Source organism: Thalassophryne amazonica, chromosome 13, assembly GCF_902500255.1.
Source record: "Thalassophryne amazonica chromosome 13, fThaAma1.1, whole genome shotgun sequence".
Classification (NCBI taxonomy): domain Eukaryota; kingdom Metazoa; phylum Chordata; class Actinopteri; order Batrachoidiformes; family Batrachoididae; genus Thalassophryne; species Thalassophryne amazonica.
In genome coordinates, this window is record NC_047115.1 from 20,120,352 (window position 1) to 20,142,010 (window position 21,659).

At 39.9% G+C, this 21,659-nt stretch overlaps 1 protein-coding gene across 1 annotated transcript in view; it reads left to right on the forward strand.

Annotated features, from left to right (window-relative positions):
• Positions 1-2,884: 2,884 nt before the first annotated feature.
• The window catches only part of srbd1 (S1 RNA binding domain 1), a 123,104-nt gene continuing 104,329 nt past the window's right edge, over positions 2,885-21,659 (forward strand). The window contains exons 1-9 of the mRNA XM_034184608.1: positions 2,885-2,998; positions 3,364-3,428; positions 6,360-6,780; positions 7,242-7,466; positions 10,610-10,776; positions 11,142-11,259; positions 11,891-12,029; positions 12,194-12,290; positions 12,483-12,669. Of these exons, the coding sequence (XP_034040499.1) occupies positions 3,364-3,428; positions 6,360-6,780; positions 7,242-7,466; positions 10,610-10,776; positions 11,142-11,259; positions 11,891-12,029; positions 12,194-12,290; positions 12,483-12,669 (1,419 nt within the window). The 5' untranslated portion in view covers positions 2,885-2,998. The remainder of the gene's footprint in view (positions 2,999-3,363; positions 3,429-6,359; positions 6,781-7,241; positions 7,467-10,609; positions 10,777-11,141; positions 11,260-11,890; positions 12,030-12,193; positions 12,291-12,482; positions 12,670-21,659) is intronic.

The window sequence follows — 21,659 nt, forward strand, 5'->3', positions numbered from 1 at the left end:
TCTTTCCAAGATGAATTTCTGATTGGCTGCGCATACAAACGCATCATCTGTTACTAGGGGAAGAGTGTATCAGTGTGCAGCACTCAAATGGCTGTTTTTCATTTCCACCAAAAGTCAGCTGACCCCAGACCCTGCTTTATTTTCTACATGCTGGAAATTACAATATCTTTTTCATATCTTTATAAATAAATAGGAAACTTTATGTTAATTACTTTTGATCAGAAATATTTAATAGAAGGATTTAACACTTATCAATATCCTATTAACAGAGAGCTCCAGAGTGTGACCCAGAGTCAGGAGTAACGGATTACATTTAATTTGGGTTACATAATCAGATTACACTGGAGAAATGTAATTATCAAGGATTACTTGATTACATTTTAATTCTTAAAATATGGCAATTGTAAAAATGTCTATTATGAAATCTTTATGGATCAGTCAAGCTTTTGATTCCACACAGTGTTGCCATCATGTCAAGTTTAAAAATGTGCACCACAACATGAACACTAAGTGCAGCTTGAATAATTTATTGAGAGAATAAAGACATTATTTTCAGATAACTGATAGAGATGTTTTGAGATATTTTGTCGTAATTTAAAATTTAATATATAATTTGTTATGAGACAAAAAGAAACAAAAACAAATATATGTGGGTGTGCCCATTTTTTAATATGCTCTGCATCATTTTCAGTAAGTAATTATAAAGAAATCCAAAAGTATTTAGATTAGGTTACTCTTTTGTAATCCGATGGATTATGTTACTAAATACAAAAATGGGCGTGCATATTCAGCAAATGATCACATTTCAGAGCAATCTGCCCAAAGACTGGTGACTCATCAGTGATGACCACATCTTTGCTGTAGCTTCCCCAACCTGGTGGCATTTCCCTCATGATGTCAGACAAAAATATTCTGACATTTATGAAAATTTGACTAGACTACTCTGACATTTCACAGAGGGGTGATTCTCAGACTGTGAACAGAGACAATGCACATTGGTAACTACAGAAAGCAAATCATTTGGATTTGAGAAATTGTAAATTGAATGGTCCTCTGATGAAAAATGGGTGGATTGTCCACTCTTGGTCAGGGGCGAATGATTACTCCAAGTGGAGGACTTCAAGTATCTCAGGGTCTTGTTGGCGAGTAGGGGTAAGACGGAGCGTGAGCTCGATAGTTGGACTGGTGGACTATCATGGTGAAGAAAGAGCTAAGCAAGAAGGGGAGACTTTCAAATGACCAGTCGATTTATGCACCTATCCTCGTCTGTGGTCATGAACTTTGGGTAATGACTGAAAGAACAAGGCTGTGGATACAAGCAGGAAATGAGGTTCTTCCATTGGCTGAACTTACACTCAGGGACAGGGTGAGATGCTTGAATATCTGAGAGGAACTCAGAGTAGAGCTGATGCTTCTTTGCATTGAACGGAGCCAGCATTTTTGGGCATTTGTTAAAGATGGCTCCTGGTCACCTCCCAAGGGAGGTCTTCCAGGCATGTCCAACTGGGAAGAGGCTCCGGGAAGACCCAGGACACAGTGGAGGGATTATACACTGTTCTCCCATTAGAGAGCCCAGGGCTTTCCACATAAAATTCTGCCTGAAGAAGTCGGTGGGCTGATGCACAAGCATGGCTAATATGTACATCGGAATGTCAATTTCAATCAAATGTGTAATTTCGTCAAGAATAAAAAATATATCACAAATAACTCACCTGACTGTGTCCATTTTTTGTTCTTCTCTCATTAAATGTATTCCATGTAATTTAATTTAATTTCAGGTGGGTATTTAACCAACTTTCTTCAAAAAAGGGGGTGGGCAGATGCTTGGCCCTGGGCCCTCCCATGGGCAAATGGGGATTTCCCAACGGGTTTGGGGACGTTTCCTCTGGAAGTGTTAGAGGACAGGGAAGTGTGGGAGGAGATTCTTGGTCTGCTGCCAATATCATCTCCGCTTCCTTTTTCTTTTGTGGCTAATTCTTTCTACAACTGTGTTTGACAGTATGACCATGTTACTTGAGTTTTAGAACATCACAGAAAACAATAGTTTATTTCTCTGATTTAGGACATTTCTCGTCAGAAACAGTCTGTATATCTTTCTGACTGACAGCCACATCGTAGTTCACCATATCTGGAAGGGTTTGTCCTCCCTATATGCCCTTTACAGGGATGTAAAGATGCATCATAAATCATAATAATAGTGTGGTGAAGCCTGTATTCAATCACATTTTTATTTGTATCATGATACTGTGAAAAGTCAACTTAATGCACAGGAGAAATAATAGCCTAATAGGAAATAGGGGGCACTAAGGGTGACAATTTATACTTTACAATAATTTGTTATTTAATTTTAATTCTGTGAGAGATAGACTGAAAAAGCATAATTTATGTAATAATAATAATGTATATTCATGTACTGCGCTATGGGGAATTGACTGCATTTTGTTATATCATTATATCTACTTTGAAATTTTTCTGTCTATCTATCTATCTATCTATCTATCTATCTATCTATCTATCTATCTATCTATCTATCTATCTATCTATCTATCTATCTATCTATCTATCTATCTATCTATCCGAATCTAATATGCAGCTCTGATCGCCCTTCCAGTAAAAAGTAAGTCCCTTTGGCTGCTCCCTTGTTTGCACTCGGGGTCGCCACAGCAAATCCAAGTTGGATCTGCATGTTGAATTGCCACAGGTTTTACGCCGGATGCCCTTCCTGACGCAACAACACATTACATGGAGAAATGTGGCAGGGGTGGGATTTGAACCCGGAGCCTTCTGAACTGAAACCAAGCGCATTAACCACTTGGCCACCACCCCTGCTATCGCCCTTCCGGTAGATGGCGTGAATACACCTGAGCGATAAAAGAAGAAGACAGGCTTGTTGTCATTGGCTGAGACCACAGTGTTTCAGGAAGTAGCCTGTTCATGGACTTCTTGCCGGTTATTATTTTTCACAAATAAAGGCGATATTTTAAACAGGAGACGAAAGGTGTGGTACTGTTCTTTGATTTTGTTCGTGAAATGCTGTTACAAATAAATGTGGCACGACGTGGTCACAATTAGATTGCTCTTTTAGCGTTAACGTGAAGCGCCAAATTTGAAATACTAGCTAGCTCACGTTTAATGATAATAACGTACTATTTTCATCAGAATTAAACATTGCTGTGGTTAATAGTGCAGATAAAAACAACCTCATCTGCATCCTGTGGTTATTTTCTGTGTAGCTTTGTGCAGTTGTGTTAGACGTTCCGCTTAAACAACTAACGCTAAAGACGGTGACTTAGCTGGCTAACTGACAACTTCAACATTTTATTGTTGTGATGATCTGTGTTAACTAACGCTATCTACTGATAGATGATGCGAAGACCCCGAGCGACAACCTCTAAACCTGTGAATTACACAGATGAGGAATCAGACCTGTAAGTGAAATTCATTCATTCACTGCACTCCTTCAGTCATTCACGTATTAACGTTCTGCGTCTGATTTGTGTTCTTGTGAACTCCAGAGTTATTGTAGAGCTAAAACAAATTGGGTCTATAGTCAACTCGTCTCGTGCTACGAGTTGCTGGGTGATATGAGTTGATCTGATGCTAACAAATTATGTTCTATGTTGTTTGACATATATGTGTAAATACCATGGCAGTCTATACCAGGGGTCACTACCCCAATCCTGGATATCACCTGTCCTGCATGTTTTCCATGTCTGCCTGCTGTAACCACAGCTGATTAGTCAAGCCTGGGGTTTCTGGGAGTGTCCAACAAAGCCACCTTGACAATTTGTACAAATTTGAACTCCGCACTGGCACACAATTTTGCATGTCAATGGATAAACTCTGCGTGAACTGTGTGTGACTGCGTGCCAGTGCGCATAGAAAATTTTGGAATGTTTAAAATTTCTGGCACGCATAAATTCGGCCCACTTGCGTGAACTAGTCATGAACATTGCGCAACCTATTTGCAAACATTGCATGTCACTGCATGTCATTGCGCCCAGGGCATCTGAAAATGAAATTACATTATGAAGAGATGTTACATCTATAATAATCATAACTTTACAGATAGCTACCTACATTATCTAACTCATAAGAAGGAATGAAAATGCAATTGTTTTGCCAATCCATTACTATATATATATATATATATATATATATATATATATATACAGTAGTAGTAGAATAATAGTAGTAGAATAATAGTAGTAGAATAATAGTAGTGCTATGTGACTAAAAAGATTAATCCAGGTTTTGAGTATATTTCTTATTGTTACATGGGAAACAAGGTACCAGTAGATTCAGTAGAGTCTGACAAATCCAACAAGACCAAGCATTCACGACATGCACACTCTTAAGGCTATGAATTTGGGCTATTAGCAAAAAAAAGTAGAAAAGGGGGTGTTCACAATAATAGTAGCATCTGCTGTTGATGCTACAAACTCAAAACTATTATGTTCAAACTGCTTTTTTAGCAATCCTGTGAATCACTAAACTAGTATTTAGTCATATAACCACAGTTTTTCATGATTTCTTCACATCTGCGAGGCATTAATTTTGTTGGTTTGGAACCAAGATTTTGCTCGTTTACTAGTGTGCTTGGGGTCATTGTCTTGTTGAACCACCCATTTCAAGGGCATGTCCTCTTCAGCATAAGGCAACATGACCTCTTCAAGTATTTTGACATATCCAAACTGATCCATGATACCTGATATGCGATATATAGGCCCAACACCATAGTTGGAGAAACATGCCCATATCATGATGCTTGCACCACCATGCTTCACAGTCTTCACTGTGAACTGTGGCTTGAATTCAGAGTTTGGGGTTGTCTCACAAACTGTCTGCGGCTCTTGGACCCAAAAAGAACAATTTTACTCTCATCAGTCCACAAAATATTCCTCCATTTCTCTTTAGGCCAGTTGAAGTGTTCTTTGGCAAATTGTAACCTCTTCTGCACATGTCTTTTATTTAACAGAGGGACATTACGGGGGATCCTTGCAAATATATTAGCTTCACACAGGCGTCTTCTAACTGTCACAGCACTTACAGGTAACTCCAGACTGTCTTTGATTCCTGTAGCTGATCAATGGGTGAGCCTTTGCCATTCTGGTTATTCTTCTATCCATTTTGATGGTTGTTTTCCATTTTCTTCCACGCGTCTCTGTTTTTTTTTTTGTCCATTTTAAAGCATTGGAGATCATTGTAGATGAACAGCCTATAATTTTTTGCACCTGCGTGTAAGTTTTCCTCTCTCCAATCAACTTTTTAATCAAACTACGGTGTTCTTCTGAACAGTGTCTTGAATGTCCCATTTTCCTTAGGCTTCCAAAGAGAAAAGCATGTTCTACAGGTGCTGGCTTCATCCTTACATAGGGGACACCTGATTCACACCTGTTTGTTCTGTTGAACCTGTTGAACTCACTGACTGAATATCACACTACTATTATTGTGAACACTCCCTTTTCTACTTTTTTTTTTTACTAATAGCCCAGTTTCATAGCCTTAAGAGTGTGCATATCATGAATGCTTGGTGTTGTTGGATTTGTGAGAATCTACTGGTACCTTGTTCCCATGTAACAATAAGAAATATACTCAAAACCAGGATTAATCTTTTTAGTCACATAGCACTACTATTATTCTGAACACTACTGTGTGTGTGTGTATGTATGTATGTATGTATATATATATATATATATATATATATATATATATATATATATATAAAATTACCTTTGAGACAAGATTCTGAATGCATTCTCCACTGCACGACGAGCACAAGACAACCTGTAGGTGTAGATAATTTCTCTGTAATTCTCGAAGCGATGAGAGAATGGTGTCATCAGTCAGGTTCTGAGAGTTAATGCATCATCGGCTACAAAATGATATGACATGGGCTTTATTTTATATAGCATGGCGTCAAGCAGGACGCATTGACACGATGAATTGCGCAGCAGTGTGGGGATCAGATTTTTGTGTGAAGTCTCAAGGTGCCTTTAAATTAGCAGTAGATGAAGTTGGGATATTTGGGAAAAAGTGCTCCTGTTGATCTCCAGAAGCAGGGTTGGTGACCCCTGTTCTAAACTGTCTTCTAAGATTTAGCTTTTGGTCTTGAACCCCCAGTACATTTGGAGGAGACAGTATATGACCTTTTCACTTGTGCTATCTGTCTTTAAAGGTTTGAAGCTCTTTGTGTGCTTGCAGTGGCAGACGGATCAGTTCATAAATGTTACCACGTGTTTCGATTTGAATTAAAACATGATAACATGGGTATTAAGTTAAAGCCATCAACCTCAGGACCTTGATAGGCTGTGCTGTTGCAAAATTATATAATAAACCTTTTCCTCCTCTTTTGTTAGGTCATTTTCACAGACAGTGAGTGATCAAGAGGATGGTGACGAGTGGAGACCGCAAGAACCAAAGCCAAAGGTCCCCAGCAAGACTACCAGAACCTCTGCAGAAGGGGCAAAGAAGAGAGCTGCCACACAAACTGCTAATCCAAAGGAACCAAAACCACCTAAAGTGCCCAGAGTGCCAAAACAACCTAAAGCGCCCAGAGTGCCAAAACAACCTAAAGCGCCCAGAGTGCCAAAAGAACCTAAAGCACGGACATCACGGAAACCAGCAGGGAAGTTGGATTTCCCAAAGGTTTCCAATAATCCTGTAGCTTCTGTGTTGGCTGGAACAAAGATTACACAAATGGATGACTGTAAAGCAGGAGAACTCCCAGAGAGAGTAAAGATAGAAGAGGGTGAGCCAAGTTTCAGAATGAAGGAGGAGGTAAGACTGACTTATTTCTGTCTTAAATGCTTAGATGATGACCCCCAAATACCTCATTCAAGTATCACACCTTTACTCAGTTAGCTATATTGTCAGCAGATAAAGGGGAAAACATTTAAGGCAGCTCACAAATTAACAATGTAGAAAAAACACTGTAAATAATAAATGGGTTGAATATTAAATAACAGTATACTCATAGCAATAATAAGTGGCCAACAACATAAATAACGCAAAAGAAAAACAGGTAATCAGAATTTAGAGCAATAAAATACTGAAATAATATTTATTGTCATAAGGTTCATAAAACAATTGACAGTAAAATAAAAAAAAATCACCATAATGGAGACTGGGGGGGATCTCTGTGATTGTTTTTTTTTTTTAAATACTAATTACCAAACTCACATTGCTTAGTTATGTTTCTAAATGTCTGTTTTGTCCTTCCTTTCCTCCCCCCATTGTAGAGAATCTCATTCATTGTCCCAGAAGCCTATGACAGTGAAGAAAAGCCATCAGTAGCTGAGTTTACCTCAAAGAAGGAGGAAGTAAAGGAAGATTTCACATTTGATGAGCCCTGTCTAAAGAAGCAGAAGACCAGTGGATCCTGCCAGGGACAATCAACTGTCTTCCCATCATCATATCCACAAGCTCTAAGGAATGAACTTAATATGAACTGGGACCTGACAGAGGTATGGCAGTATGTAGGATTGTTATATGTTATATGTTAATCACAACAAACAGTTGCCCCAAGGCGCTTTATATTGTAAGGCAAGGCCATACAATAATTATGTAAAAACCCCAACGTTCAAAACGACCCCCTGTGAGCAAGCACTTGGCGACAGTGGGAAGGAAAAACTCCCTTTTAACAGGAAGAAACCTCCAGCAGAACCAGGCTCAGGGAGGGGCAGACCTCTGCTGGGACTGGTTGGGGCTGAGGGAGAGAACCAGGAAAAAGACATGCTGTGGAGGGGAGCAGAGATCAATCACTAATGATTAAATGCAGAGTGGTGCATACAGAGCAAAAAGAGAAAGAAACACTCAGTGCATCATGGGAACCCCCCAGCAGTCTAAGTCTATAGCAGCATAACTAAGGGATGGTTCAGGGTCACCTGATCCAGCCCTAACTATAAGCTTTAGCAAAAAGGAAAGTTTTAAGCCTAATCTTAAAAGTAGAGAGGGTGTCTGTCTCCCTGATCTGAATTGGGAGCTGGTTCCACAGGAGAGGAGCCTGAAAGCTGAAGGCTCTGCCTCCCATTCTACTCTTACAAACCCTAGGAACTACAAGTAAGCCTGCAGTCTGAGAGCGAAGCGCTCTATTGGGGTAATATGGTACTATGAGGTCCCTAAGATAAGATGGGACCTGATTATTCAAAACCTTATAAGTAAGAAGAAGAATTTTAAATTCATACATGTTTGTGTACATGTATGAATGTGTACATGTTTAAATAAAGCATACTTTATTTAAACATGTACACATGACATTTCAACATTTCCTACACGGCTGATCCGTGTACAGTGAAGCTCTGAATGGCTGATTAGGTGTGGGCTAACATTGGATGCAAAAACATGAGGCCTGTGATAACACTTGATCTGACAGGGTAATAGTACCCGTGGGGATGCAGACAGTAATGGCTGCTGAAATCTGACGTTTGACCCCGGTGACCTCCACCTAAATGATTGATATCTGACTGACCTTGCCAGGGCAGTTATAGAATCCATTCTATAATCCATTATGGAAGTGTGTGCTACATTTGATAGAAATTGAGTGAAAAACAAATTCCCTGACCTTGATCTTTGCTGCAATAATTTTTAACTACAGTAGTGTTCAGAATAATAGTAGTGCTATGTGACTAAAAAGATTAATCCAGGTTTTGAGTATATTTCTTATTGTTACATGGGAAACATGGTCCCAGTAGATTCAGTAGATTCTCACAAATCCAACAAGACCAAGCATTCATGATATGCACACTCTTAAGGCTATGAATTTGGGCTATTAGTAAAAAAAGTAGAAAAGGGGGTGTTCACAATAATAGTAGCATCTGCTGTTGACGCTACAAACTCAAAACTGTTATGTTCAAACTGCTTTTTTAGCAATCCTGTGAATCACTAAACTAGTATTTAGTTGTATAATCACAGTTTTTCATGATTTCTTCATATCTGCAAGGCATTAATTTTGTTGGTTTGGAACCAAGATTTTGCTCGTTTACTAGTGTGCTTGGGGTCATTGTCTTGTTGAAACACCCATTTCAAGGGCATGTCCTCTTCAGCATAAGGCAACATGACCTCTTCAAGTATTTTGACATATCCATTCTTGCAAATAAATTAGCTTCACACAGGCGTCTTCTAACTGTCACAGCACTTAGAGGTAACTCCAGACTGTCTTTGATCATCCTGGAGCTGATCAGTGGGCGAGCCTTTGCCATTCTGGTTATTCTTCTATCCATTTTGATGGTTGTTTTCTGTTTTCTTCCATGCGTCTCTGGTTTTTTGTCCATTTTAAAGCATTGGAGATCATTGTAGATGAACAGCCTATAATTTTTTGCACCTGCGTATAAGTTTTCCCCTCTCCAATCAACTTTTTAATCAAACTAAGCTGTTCTTCTGAACAGTGTCTTGAACGTCCCATTTTCCTCAGGCTTCCAAAGAGAAAAGCATGTTCAACAGGTGCTGGCTTCATCCTTACATAGGGGACGCCTGATTCACACCTGTTTGTTCCACAAAATTGACGAACTCACTGACTGAATGCCACACTACTATTATTATGAACACCCCCTTTTCTACTTTTTTTACTAATAGTCCAATTTCATAGCCTTAAGAGTGTGCATATCATGAATGCTTGGTCTTGTTGGATTTGTGAGAATCTACTGAATCTACTGGTACCTTGTTTCCCATGTAACAATAAGAAATATACTCAAAATCTGGATTAATCTTTTTAGTCACATAGCACTACTATTATTCTGAACACTACTGTATGACTTCAGAACCGCATTCATTGACATACCAAGTTTGGGAGGAATCTGCAAAAGAGCCTGCGAGGAGTAGGCCAACAAGCAGACAGGCAGACATGACCATGACCCCAAATTTGACCTTGCTGGGAAATTCTGGAACACATTTCTGTATGTATACCGATTTCACTCCATATTGCAGTGAAAAACTTAAATTTTACCCTTAGACCCCCAGTAACAACGTTAATACCAGTTCTGTGGTCCATCTCTGTGCACACAGCAAGTTTGGAGGATATTAAACCAAGCACCTTGGAGGAGTGGAACAAACAAACTTTCTCAAATTACAGCATGACCTGTCAGAACGTAATCATACCAGCATGGATTCTTGTTGTTTTAGTGTGACATTTCTGTTGCTACACGTATGTGAGTTTTTTTGGTAGTGAAGAGCAGTTTGTGAGACCAGTGAATAGTCAAAGGGTGTTTTCTGGTGCTCTGTTGTTTCAGTTCAGTCTGTCAAAGTCCCAAATCTGTTCATGTCACTCCTTTAAAATGTGCCAGAAGATGAACCAATACCCCAGAACGAATTAATCCGAAAGCTCCGCTTTGAAGATGGAGGATTCTGGTAGCATTGCACGATGTATACGGACCAATCTGATTTGTTAACAACAACAAAACAAACAAACAAAAAAGACAACAACAAAAAAACACTTGATACTGAATGGGGCAGCTCTCATTTGCTGAGGTGCACAGAATTAGCACAGAAGCATACAAGTATTTGACATAAATAACAAAATGTATGTGCTCTGAGTAAAAGCACCTTCAACTTAGTAAAAAAAAAAAGAAGTTTCTGGCGACTGCTATCCATGTTTATTTACCTCTCCCCTCAGGTGTTGTCCTCCCTGACATGTGTCGAGCGCTGGGTGTGTGGAAATATTGTTGGGCTGCTGCGTGAAGAGAACACAATCCCTTTTATCGTGCGCTACCGCAAAGAAATGATCAACCACATGGACGCAGATGCTGTTCGTGATGTCCAGTTGGTATATGAAGAATTATGGTAGGCCACATGACGTCTATGACCATTTTTAAGGTTTGCCAATGAATTGTCCAATTAATAACATTAATAATGATGATGATGATGATATTAAGACTCATACATTGTGTCACCTACTCACTGGCCATCATTCAGCTCAAGACAGTCAAGTTTTAATGATAGACTAGAGATCATAATGCTGAGCTGGACTTGTTCTGGTTCATCTGCAGATAGAATTAATATGGTTGGTCAGTAGATGGTGCTAGTAGTTCAGACACATAATGGCGAAATATGCATGTGCTGTTTGTTTACATGTCAGTTTATGTAGCGTGTATGTGCTGTAAATGGTAAACTTTATCTTATATATTTGTGTTTGCATGTATCTGCAGCTCTCTGGCAAAGAAGACAGAGTCTGCAATTAAGACCCTGACGAAGGATGGGGTTTTAACAACTGAACTGGAGCAAAATTTGAGGAGCTGCAGATCGGCTGATGAACTGGATCATGTGGTCAGTAACACTTGCTATTTAAATGGGATTTACAGCTTGAAGTCTGTTTGCACTTAGCTGGAAAATGACTGTAAGACAAAGACTGTACATTAGTTGTAAAAACAGCTAAATATTTCTCCTCCCCTCTTCTGCACCATGTTGTCACCCACTGTGGATTCACGAAAACCTAAGGTTTTGTTGTTTTAAGGCTTTTTAGTCTTAATAAATCCTAATTTTTCCCATACATATTTCAATGCTGTACTCATGTGGTACTTACATCAGTTAAATTTTAATGTTTTATGATATAGAGCCAGTGATGAGCCGTAGTGAGTCAGGATTATTGTGAAATTACCTTTATTTTCTATTTTCAACAAGTAACTCATCTTTTTGTTCTCTCTCTCTCTCTCTCTCTCTCTCTCTCTCTCTCTCTCTCTCTCTCTCTCTCTCTCTCTCTCTCTCTCTCTCTCTCTCTATCTCTCTCTCTCTCTATCTATATATATATATATATATATATATTTCCAAATGCATGTTTATAATATATACAGTATGTTATGATTAGACAATGCTGATTTTGTTTGCGATGCCCCTCTTAATTTCTTATGATTAATCTTTACCAGTCATCACAGTGCTGGTTCTGTCTGTTTTTTGATAGTATTCTCCCTATAAGAAAGGAAGTAAGCTGACAAAGGCACGTAAGGCCAAAGCACTTGGTCTAGAGACCGCCACGCTTGCATTGCTGGAGTCGCCACACACCCTGGATTTAAAGGAGTGGGTTAAACCTGGAACTGATGGTAAGATCTACATGTTAAAAGAACACAAAGGTTTGGACAGATGCTGGGGAAAATAAAACTTAGAAACATAGCCCCGTACCTTAATCTTTATGCCTGTGGATCACTTTATTATTATAATAGCAATCATAATAATGGTAAGACATTGCTGTGTTTGTGTTTGTCAGGTCTGTCCTTATTGAAGGACGTTGTGACGGGTGTGGAGAACATCTTGGCTGATATGATCGCCAAAGACCCCGACACACTAAACCACATAAAAACATTGTGAGCAAACATCCATATGCACAAAACCTGATTTTCCTTTATCTGTGAGAATTTTTAACTGATTATTTCAACAATGACATCACTTCTGTGTTTGCCTGCATCTTTGGCCTTTAAGTTGTACTCTGTCTCGCTTGAGTAGTTATGATGCACAGCCTTAAGTTTTCTTTACTTTTGTATTTGTTTTATTTTTAGGTGTGAAAAAAGCCACGTGACCATTCAGTCGTCTGTGTCGAAAACAGCGCTGAAAGAAAAGGAGCAAGAAAAGCCAGCACAAGCCCAGAAAAAGCCAGGGGACAAACAAAACAGAAACAAAGACATAGACAAGTTCAGCCTCTACTTTGACTTCACCAGCAATGTCCAACGGATCCAGTCACATCAGGTAGGAAGACCGCTGAGTTTGAGTTCGTTTTGCTGTACCTCCATGAACCAGTCACCTGACTCTATGACTTTACAAGGCAGAGAAAGATGAATGCTTCACATTTGAGCAGCAGATTGCAGGATAGGTTGGAGATTCATGGAGATACTAAGCCATTACCATGACTTTCCTACGATGAGAATGGAAAATGTAGTCCAGTGAAGGTGCCATCAGGTCAGTGCACCACATTGTTGTGTAAACTGAAATCGCGAATTGGCTAAATTTATGACACTAGCTGTGTATTTGAGACAGCACTGGGCTAAAAAAAAAAAACAACACACACCTATTTTGCATCATAAATGTATGGTTCCCACAGATCTGAGTTGATTAGGAAGTAGGATGCAGGGAGATATAAGCTGTTGCTCCATGTCAAATTCCATATTTCTGATTTAAACACATACACTACAAAAACAGTATATTGACAAAGCTACATTTCTAAAAGTTATTGTATAAATGGTCAAGACCATTTCCCAGGAACTGTGTGTGCCTAGTATTTTTTTTTTTTTTCGTGGTCCTCTACTGTAAACATTGTTCACCACTCAAACTTTCCCATATACTCCCAATATTCTACAACACTACTTTTACCATCAGTTACACAAGATTTCAGGTCCTGGTTGGGTATACAGGTTTTTTTTTTTTTTTTTTTTTGCTTTTATGCATTTCTAACAAACAAGCAAAAAACTCAAACAAACCTCTTGGGCTTTCTAATCTTCTTCATACGTAATGTTCTTCATGCCCTTTAGAGATACACACACATGCACACCATCTGTTTGTGTTTGTGTTGTTTCTGTCTGTATCACACGTGCTGCTTCTGAATGCTAGCCATGTCATTTGCAGTTAGTCTTGTTTTCACCTTTGTATTTACCCCTCCTGCGTCCCGCTCTGCATCCTCTGCTCCCCCTCTGTCCCTCTAGTGACTGGTGTGTTACTCAGAGTTGGTCCCGGGCCTCATGTGTCACCACGGCTTCCGTCACTGCCTCCCTGCCATGCCGCCACACTCTCTGGCAAAGAGTCTCTGCCCTACAGTCACACATGCACATGCACGCACACACCCTGCAAGAAGCCTCATACTCTCCTCTTAACATATGTGACATGTCCCCTGCTGACATGCCATTGGATTAGGAAGCTTTGATTGACAGGTGGTGTCCTGTAGTGGCAGCTAATGCTGCTGGGTGCACAGGCGGCTGGGAAGGATGGAGAGCGGGAGTGGGTGACAGAGGGATGGAGAGAATAAATGAGTGGCTTGAGGACAGAAAACACAGAGTTGCATACATCACTTATCTCCCTTTCTCCACACTGATCTTCCTCTCTCTCACTCTCTCCCTCTGCGAAGAAACCGCAGCGCTCCAAACCCGTCCACACCTCCCTGTCCCCCCCTCTCCTGTGTGTGTGAGGCCTTTAATTCGATGACTCAGAGGCTGCTCTGACCCTGTTAGCTGTCGGATTCCGGCTAAAGTGAACCTTTTCTAGCTGTCAAGTTGGAGGGAGGGGGGAGCAGGTGGGAAATGTGTTTTGACAGGTGGCATGTGTGGTAGCATACATTTGCCTTGTTGTTGTTTGCTTTGGCACATTTGATTGAAGACTCGCACTGGTGGTTTGTCAAAAGAAAAGGGTCTTTAAAGAAAAGTGGACAATAATGCATATATGCAGCTGGATTGGTAAAAATGTAAATAAAGGTGTTATCCTTCATGTACAAATGGGAAGAGCATGAACTAAAATATGACTTCAGGTGTTGCAAATGTAAAGCCAACAGTAAGATTATGTACTTAAGAGGGATGGTTAGCACGGTTGCCTCAGCGCAAGAAGGTTCCTGGGATAGTTGATTTCAGAATGCAGACACCAACTCATGAAACTGACAGTGTCTAAGTTTGTTCATCAAGGGCCATAACTCTGGTAAAATGAGCCCAACGTGAACCATATCGGTGCGTCCGGAAAGTATTCACAGCGCTTCACTTTTCCCCCATTTTGTTATGTTACAGCTTTATTCCAAAATTGAGTAAATAAAATTTTTCCTGAAAATTCTACTCACAACACCCCATAATGACATGAAAAAAGTTTTTTTTTTAATTTTTGCAAATTTATTAAAAATAAAAAAACTAATAAATCACATGTACGTAAGTATTCACACCCTTTGCTTAATACTTTGTTCATTATAAAATTGAATAGCAGCAGAAAATCCTTCATTCCTGCTGCTATTTGATTTTATAATGAACATTGTTGATTTAAATGTGTGGGGGGTTTAAGCCTTGGGCTTTTAGTTTTTTCATATATATTTATTGTCCCTTGTCTGTTAATCCGTGCTTGCTACTGAATGACAACTGAATTTCTCCATGAGGGGATGAATAAAGTATTTATCTGTCTGTCTGTCTGTTTGTTGTACCTTTGGCAGCAATTACAACCTCAGGTCTTCTTGGATATGATGCCACCAGCTTGGCACCCATATCTTTGGACAGTTTTGCCCATTCGTCTTTGCAGCACCTCTCGACTCCATCAAATTGGAAGGGGAGTGCTGGTGCACAACCATTTTCATATCTCGCTGAGGAAAAAAAAATTTAATCCATTTTGGGATAAGGATGTAACATAAAATGTGGAAAAAGTGAAGCTGTGAATACTTTCTGGAAGCACTGTAATATGCGTATTACCAACCTATAACAAGGACTTGTACAAAGTTTCACAAAATTCTTCCTAAAACTGTAAGAAGACTTGATTTCAGAATGGAGGCACCCACACATGAAACTGGTGGTGTCTATGCTTGTTAATCAAGAGCCAGAACTCTGGTAAAATGGGCCTAACTTGAACAGTATAATCATATCTGTATTTCCAATCTGTGTACTAAGTTTGACGAAAGTCCTCCTAATGTGAGAAGAGTTGATTTCAGAACACTAATACCCTTTTTGGGATGGATGGACGGACAGGCAGACAGACAGACAGAGACAGAAATCGCCATGACATACAGTGGGGCAAAAAAGTATTTAGTCAGCCCCTGATTGTGCAAGTTCTCTGACTTAGAAAGATGAGAGAGGTCTGTAATTTTCAACATAGGTACACTTCAACTGTGAGAGACAAAATGAAAAAGAAAAAAAAAAAATCCAGGAAATCACATTGTAGGATTTTTAAAGAATTTATTTGTAAATTATGGTGGAAAATAAGTATTTGGTCATCCACAAACAAGCAAGATTTCTGGTTCTCACAGACCTGTAACTTCTTCTTTAAGAAGCTCTTTTGTCCTCCACCTGTTACCTGTATTAATAGCATCTGTTGGAACTCATTATCTGTATAAAAGGCACCTATCCACAGCCTCAAACAGTCAGACTCCAAACTCAACTATGACCAAGACCAAAGAGCTGTCTAAGGACACGAGGAAGACAATTGTAGACCCGCACCAGGCTGGGAAGAGTGAATCTACAATGGCAAGCAGGTTGGTGTGAATAAATCAACTGTGGGAGCAATTGTAAGAAAATGGAAGACATGGAAGACCATTGATAATCTCCCTTGATCAGGGCCTCCACACAAGATCTCATCCCGTGGGGTCAAATGATCACGGTGAACAAAAATCCCAGAACTACATGGAGAGACCTGATGAATGACCTGCAGAGAGCTGGAACCAAAGTAACAAAGGCTACACACTACGCAGAGAGGGACTCATGTGCCAGGCGTATCCCCCTGCTTAAGCCAGTACTTGTCCAGGCCCGTCTGAAGTTTCCCAGAGAGCATATGGATGATCCAGAAGAGGATTGGGAGAATATCATGTGGTCAGATGAAACCAAAATAGAACATTTTGGTAAAAACTCAACTTGTTGTGTTTGGAGGAAGAAGACTGCTGAGTTGCATTCCAAGAACACCATACCTACTGTGAAGCATGGGGGTGGAAACATCATGCTTTGGGGCTGTTTTCTGCAAAGGGGACAGGACGACTGATCTGTGTTAAGGGAAGAATGAACATGGCCATGTATCATGAGATTTTAAGCCAAAACCTCCTTCCTTCAGTGAGAGCATTGAAGATGCAATGTGGCTGGGTCTTCCAGCATGACAATGATCCCAAACACACCCCTCAGGCAACAAAGGACTGGCTCCATAAAAAGAATTTCAAGGTCCTGGAGTGGCCTAGCCAGTCTCCAGACCTCAACCCCATAGACGATTTGTTGAGGGAGTTGAAAGTCCGTGTTGCCCAGCGACAGCCCCAAAACATCACTGCTCTAGAGGAGAGCTGCATGGAGGAATGGGCCAAAATACCAGCAACAGTATGTGCAAACCTGGTGAAGACTTACAGGAAACGTTTGACCTCTGTCATTACCGACAAAGATTATGTTACAAAGTGCTGAGCTGAACTTTTATTATTGACCAAATACTTATTTTCCACCATAATTTACAAATAAATTCTTTAAAAACCCTACAATGTTATTTCCTGGATTTTTTTTTCTCATTTTGTCTCTCACAGTTGAAGTGTACCTATGTTGAAAATTACAGACCTCTCTCATCTTTGTAAATAGGAGAACTTGCACAATCAGGGACTGACTAAATACTTTTTTTACTTCACTGTAATCCCCCTTCCAGCCTTCGGCCAGCGGGGGATAAACACGCACAAAAACAAAAAGGCTGAGGCATAAACATTTTGTCATAATAATAATTGAGTTTAGAGCTGTTAGTCAGTCATAAAAATAATTCTAAACTCACCAAAGAAAAATTTAGTATTTTTAAATATCAAAAGTTGACACATGATTTATAGATTTACAGTACTCTCGGCTCTGTACCAGCTTCCATTATTAAGTTTTAGGCTCACTGCTGTTTGTGTATCATTGATAGGAAAGATGGATGTTTGATGAGAGTATTCATTGAAGGAGGGGGTGAGAGAGTCAGAGATGGAAGGAGAGGATGGTTGCTGGCTGACTGCCCTTCCTCAAGGGCTGGTAAATATTCTCAGGCATCTGTTTAAAATCTGTTTCATTTCATCAGGTCTGGACAGTACTTAACTACTTGTCATCCTGACCTCTCACACATCCGCCTCCCTTTCTGGACCCTTGCTGTCTCCCACCCTTGAGCAAAGTCAAGTGAGAAATGCACAATTTTTTTTCTTAAAATAATTACTCCTTATTCAGAGTATATATTGCTCCAAAGTATAAGTCACAGCTCTTAAAAAAAATGCCCCTTGAAGAGGAAAACTCCATATACAAGTCGCACCTTTTTCTATGTTATGAGTTTTTGAATGTGGAAATTTTGTGCATTATTGCGTATTTTTACAACCTCAATTCCAATGAAGTTGGGATGTTGTGTGAAAGGTAAATAAAAACAGAATACAATGATTTGCAAATCCTCTTCAACCTATATTCAATTGAATACACCACAAAGACAAGATATTTAATGTTCAAACTGATAGACCTTTTTGTTTTTGTGCAAATATTTGCTCATTTTGAAATGGATGCCTGCAACACGTTTCAAAAAAGTTGGGACAGGGCAACAAAAGACTGGGAAAGTTGATGAATGCTCAAAGAACACCTAATTGGAAACAGGTGAGTGTCATGATTGGGTATAAAAGGAGCATCCCCAAAAGGCTCAGCCATTCACAAGCAAAGATGGGACGTGGATCATCACTTTGTGAACAGCTGCAAGAAAAAAATAGTCCAACGGTTTAAGAACAATGTTTCTCAATGTTCAGTTGCAAGGAATTTAGGGATTCCATCATCTACAGTCCATAATATAATCAGAAGACTCAGAGAATCTGGAGAACTTTGTACACATACAACCCCTGGCAAAAATTATGGAATCACCGGCCTCAGGGAATGTTCATTCTGTTGTTTAATTTTGTAGAAAAAAAAGCAGATCACAGACATGACACAAAACTAAAGTCATTTCAAATGGCAACTTTCTGGCTTTAAGAAAACTATAAGAAATCAAGAAAAAAAGATTGTGGCAGTCAGTAACGGTTACTTTTTTAGACCAGGCAGAGGAAAAAAATATGGACTCACTCAATTCTGAGGAATAAATTATGGAATCACCCTGTAAATTTTCATCCCCAAAACTAACACCTGCATCAAATCACATCTGCTGGTTGACATTGACCCTATGTCATGACTTTGACCCTATGTGTCTTTTTGCAAGGAATGTTTTCACAGTTTTTGCTCTATGGCAAGATGCATTATCATCTTGAAAAATGATTCCATCATCCCCAAACATCAGAAAAGTGTCCAAAATATCAACGTAGACTTGTGCATTTATTGATGATGTAATGACAGCCATCTCCCCAGTGCCTTTACCTGACATGCAGCCCCATATCATCAATGACTGTGGAAATTTACATGTTCTCTTCAGGTAGTCATCTTTATAAATCTCATTGGAACGGCACCAAACAAAAGTTCCAGCATCATCACCTTGCCCAATGCAGAGTCGAGATTCATCACTGAATATGACTTTCATCCAGTCATCCACAGTCCACGATTGCTTTTCCTTAGCCCATTGTAACCTTGTTTTTTTCTGTTTAGGTGTTAATGATGGCTTTCGTTTAGCTTTTCTGTATGTAAATCCCATTTCCTTTAGGCGGTTTCGTACAGTTCGGTCACAGACGTTGACTCCAGTTTCCTCTCATTCTTTCCTCATTTGTTTTGTTGTGCATTTTCATATTTTGAGACATATTGCTTTAAGTTTTCTGTCTTGACGCTTTGATGTCTTCCTTGGTCTACCAGTATGTTTGCCTTTAACAACCTTCCCATGTTGTTTGTATTTGGTCCAGAGTTTAGACACAGCTGACTGTGAACAACCAACATCTTTTGCAACATTGCGTGATGATTTACCCTCTTTTAAGAGTTTGATAATCCTCTCCTTTGTTTCAATTGACTTCTCTCGCGTTGGATCCATGATTCATGTCAGTCCACTTGGTGCAACAGCTCTCCAAGGTGTGATCACTCCTCTTTAGATGCAAACTAACAAGCAGATGTGATTTGATGCAGGTGTTAGTTTGGGGGATGAAGATGTACAGGGTGATTCCATAATTTATTCCTCAGAATTGAGTGAGTCCATATTTTTTCCCTCTGCTTGGTCTAAAAAAGTAACCGTTACTGACTGCCACAGTCTTTTTTTCTTGATTTCTTATAGTGTTTCTTAAAGCCAGAAAGTTGCCATTTGAAATGACTTTAGTTTTGTGTCATGTCTGTGATCTGCTTTTTTTTCAACAAAATTAAACAACTGAATGAACATCCTCCGAGGCCGGTGATTCCATAATTTTTGCCAGGGGTTGTAAGCAGCAGAGCCAAAAACTAACATTGGATGCCCGTGAACTTCGATCCCTCAGGCGGCGCTACATTAAAAACCGACATCATCGTGTAAAGGATCCTACTGCATGGGCTCAGGAACACTTCAGAAAACCATTGTAAGTTAACACAGTTTGTCGCTACATCTACAAGGGCAAGTTAAAATTCTACCATGCAAAGCGAAAGCCATACATCAACAAAATCCAGAAACACTGCCGCCTTCTCAGGGCCCGAGCTCATTTGAAATGGACAGATGCAAAGTGGAAAAGTGTGCTGTAGTCTGATGAGTCCACGTTTCAAATTGTTTTTGGAAATCATGGATGTCGTGTCCTCCACACAAAAGAGGAGAAAGACCATCCAGATTCTTATAGCGCAAAGATCAAAAACCAGCATCTGTGATGATATGGGGGTGTGTTAGTGCCCATGGCATGGGCAACTTACACATCTGTGATGGCACATCAATGCTGAAAGGTACATCCAGGTTTTGGACCATACATGTTGCAATCCAAGCAACGTCTTTTTCAGGGACGTCCCTGCTTACTTCAGCAAGACAATGCCAAGCCACATTCTGCACATGTTACAACAGCGTGGCTTTGTAGTAAAAGAGTGCGTGTACTTGACTGGCCTGCCTGCAGTCCAGACCTGTTGCCCATTGAAAATGTGTGGCGCATTATGAAATGCAAATACGACAACGGAGACCCCGGACTGTTGAACAACTGAAGTCGTACATCAAGCAAGAATGGGAAAGAATTCCACCTACAAAGCTTCAACAATTAGTGTCCTCAGTTCCCAAACACTTATTGAGTGTTGTTAGAAGGAAAGGTGATGTAACACAGTGGTAAACATACCATTGTCCCAACTTTTTTGAAACATGTTACAGGCATCCATTTTAAAATGAGCAAATATTTGCACAAAAACAATAGAGTTTATAAGTTTGAAGATTAAATATCTTGTCTTTGTGGTGTATTCAATTGAATACAGGTTGGAGAGGATTTGCAAAACGTATTCTGTTTATTATTTAGATTTTACATAACGACCCAACTTCACTGGAATTGGGGTTGTACATATTATTGGCAAATTTGGTATTTTTTCATTATTAGACTTTATTTTGTTTAGTGCTTTGATTCTGGTGAAAGGCCTATATAATTTTCATACTTATTATTATTAATAATAACTTATTATTATTATTATTATTATTAACTTTTTTCAGTATGAGTTGCACCTGTGTATAATTTGCAAGGCCTCCCAAACTAGTAAAAAAAAAAAAAAGTGACCTGTACTCCAGAAAATATGGTTCTTAATTTTATTTTGAGCTGTAGAGGAACACACAGCAAGGCCACAGATGATTCATCCATCCATCCATTTTCTTCCGCTTTATCCGGAGTCGGGTCGCAGGGGCAGCAGCTCAAGCAAAGCCGCCCAGACCTCCCGATCCACACACACCTCCCCCAGTTCCTCCGGGGGAACCCCAAGGCATTCCCAAGCTAGCCGAGAGATGTAGTCCCTCCAGCATGTCCTGGGTCTTCCCCGGGGCCTCCTCCCAATGGGACGTGCCCGGAACACCTCTCCAGCGAGGCGTCCAGGGGGCATCCGGAAAAGATGCCCGAGCCACCTCAACTGACTCCTTTCGATGTGGGGAAGCAGCGGGTCGACTCCGAGCTCCTCCCGAGTAACCGAGCTCCTCACCCTATCTCTAAGTGAGCGCCCAGCCAC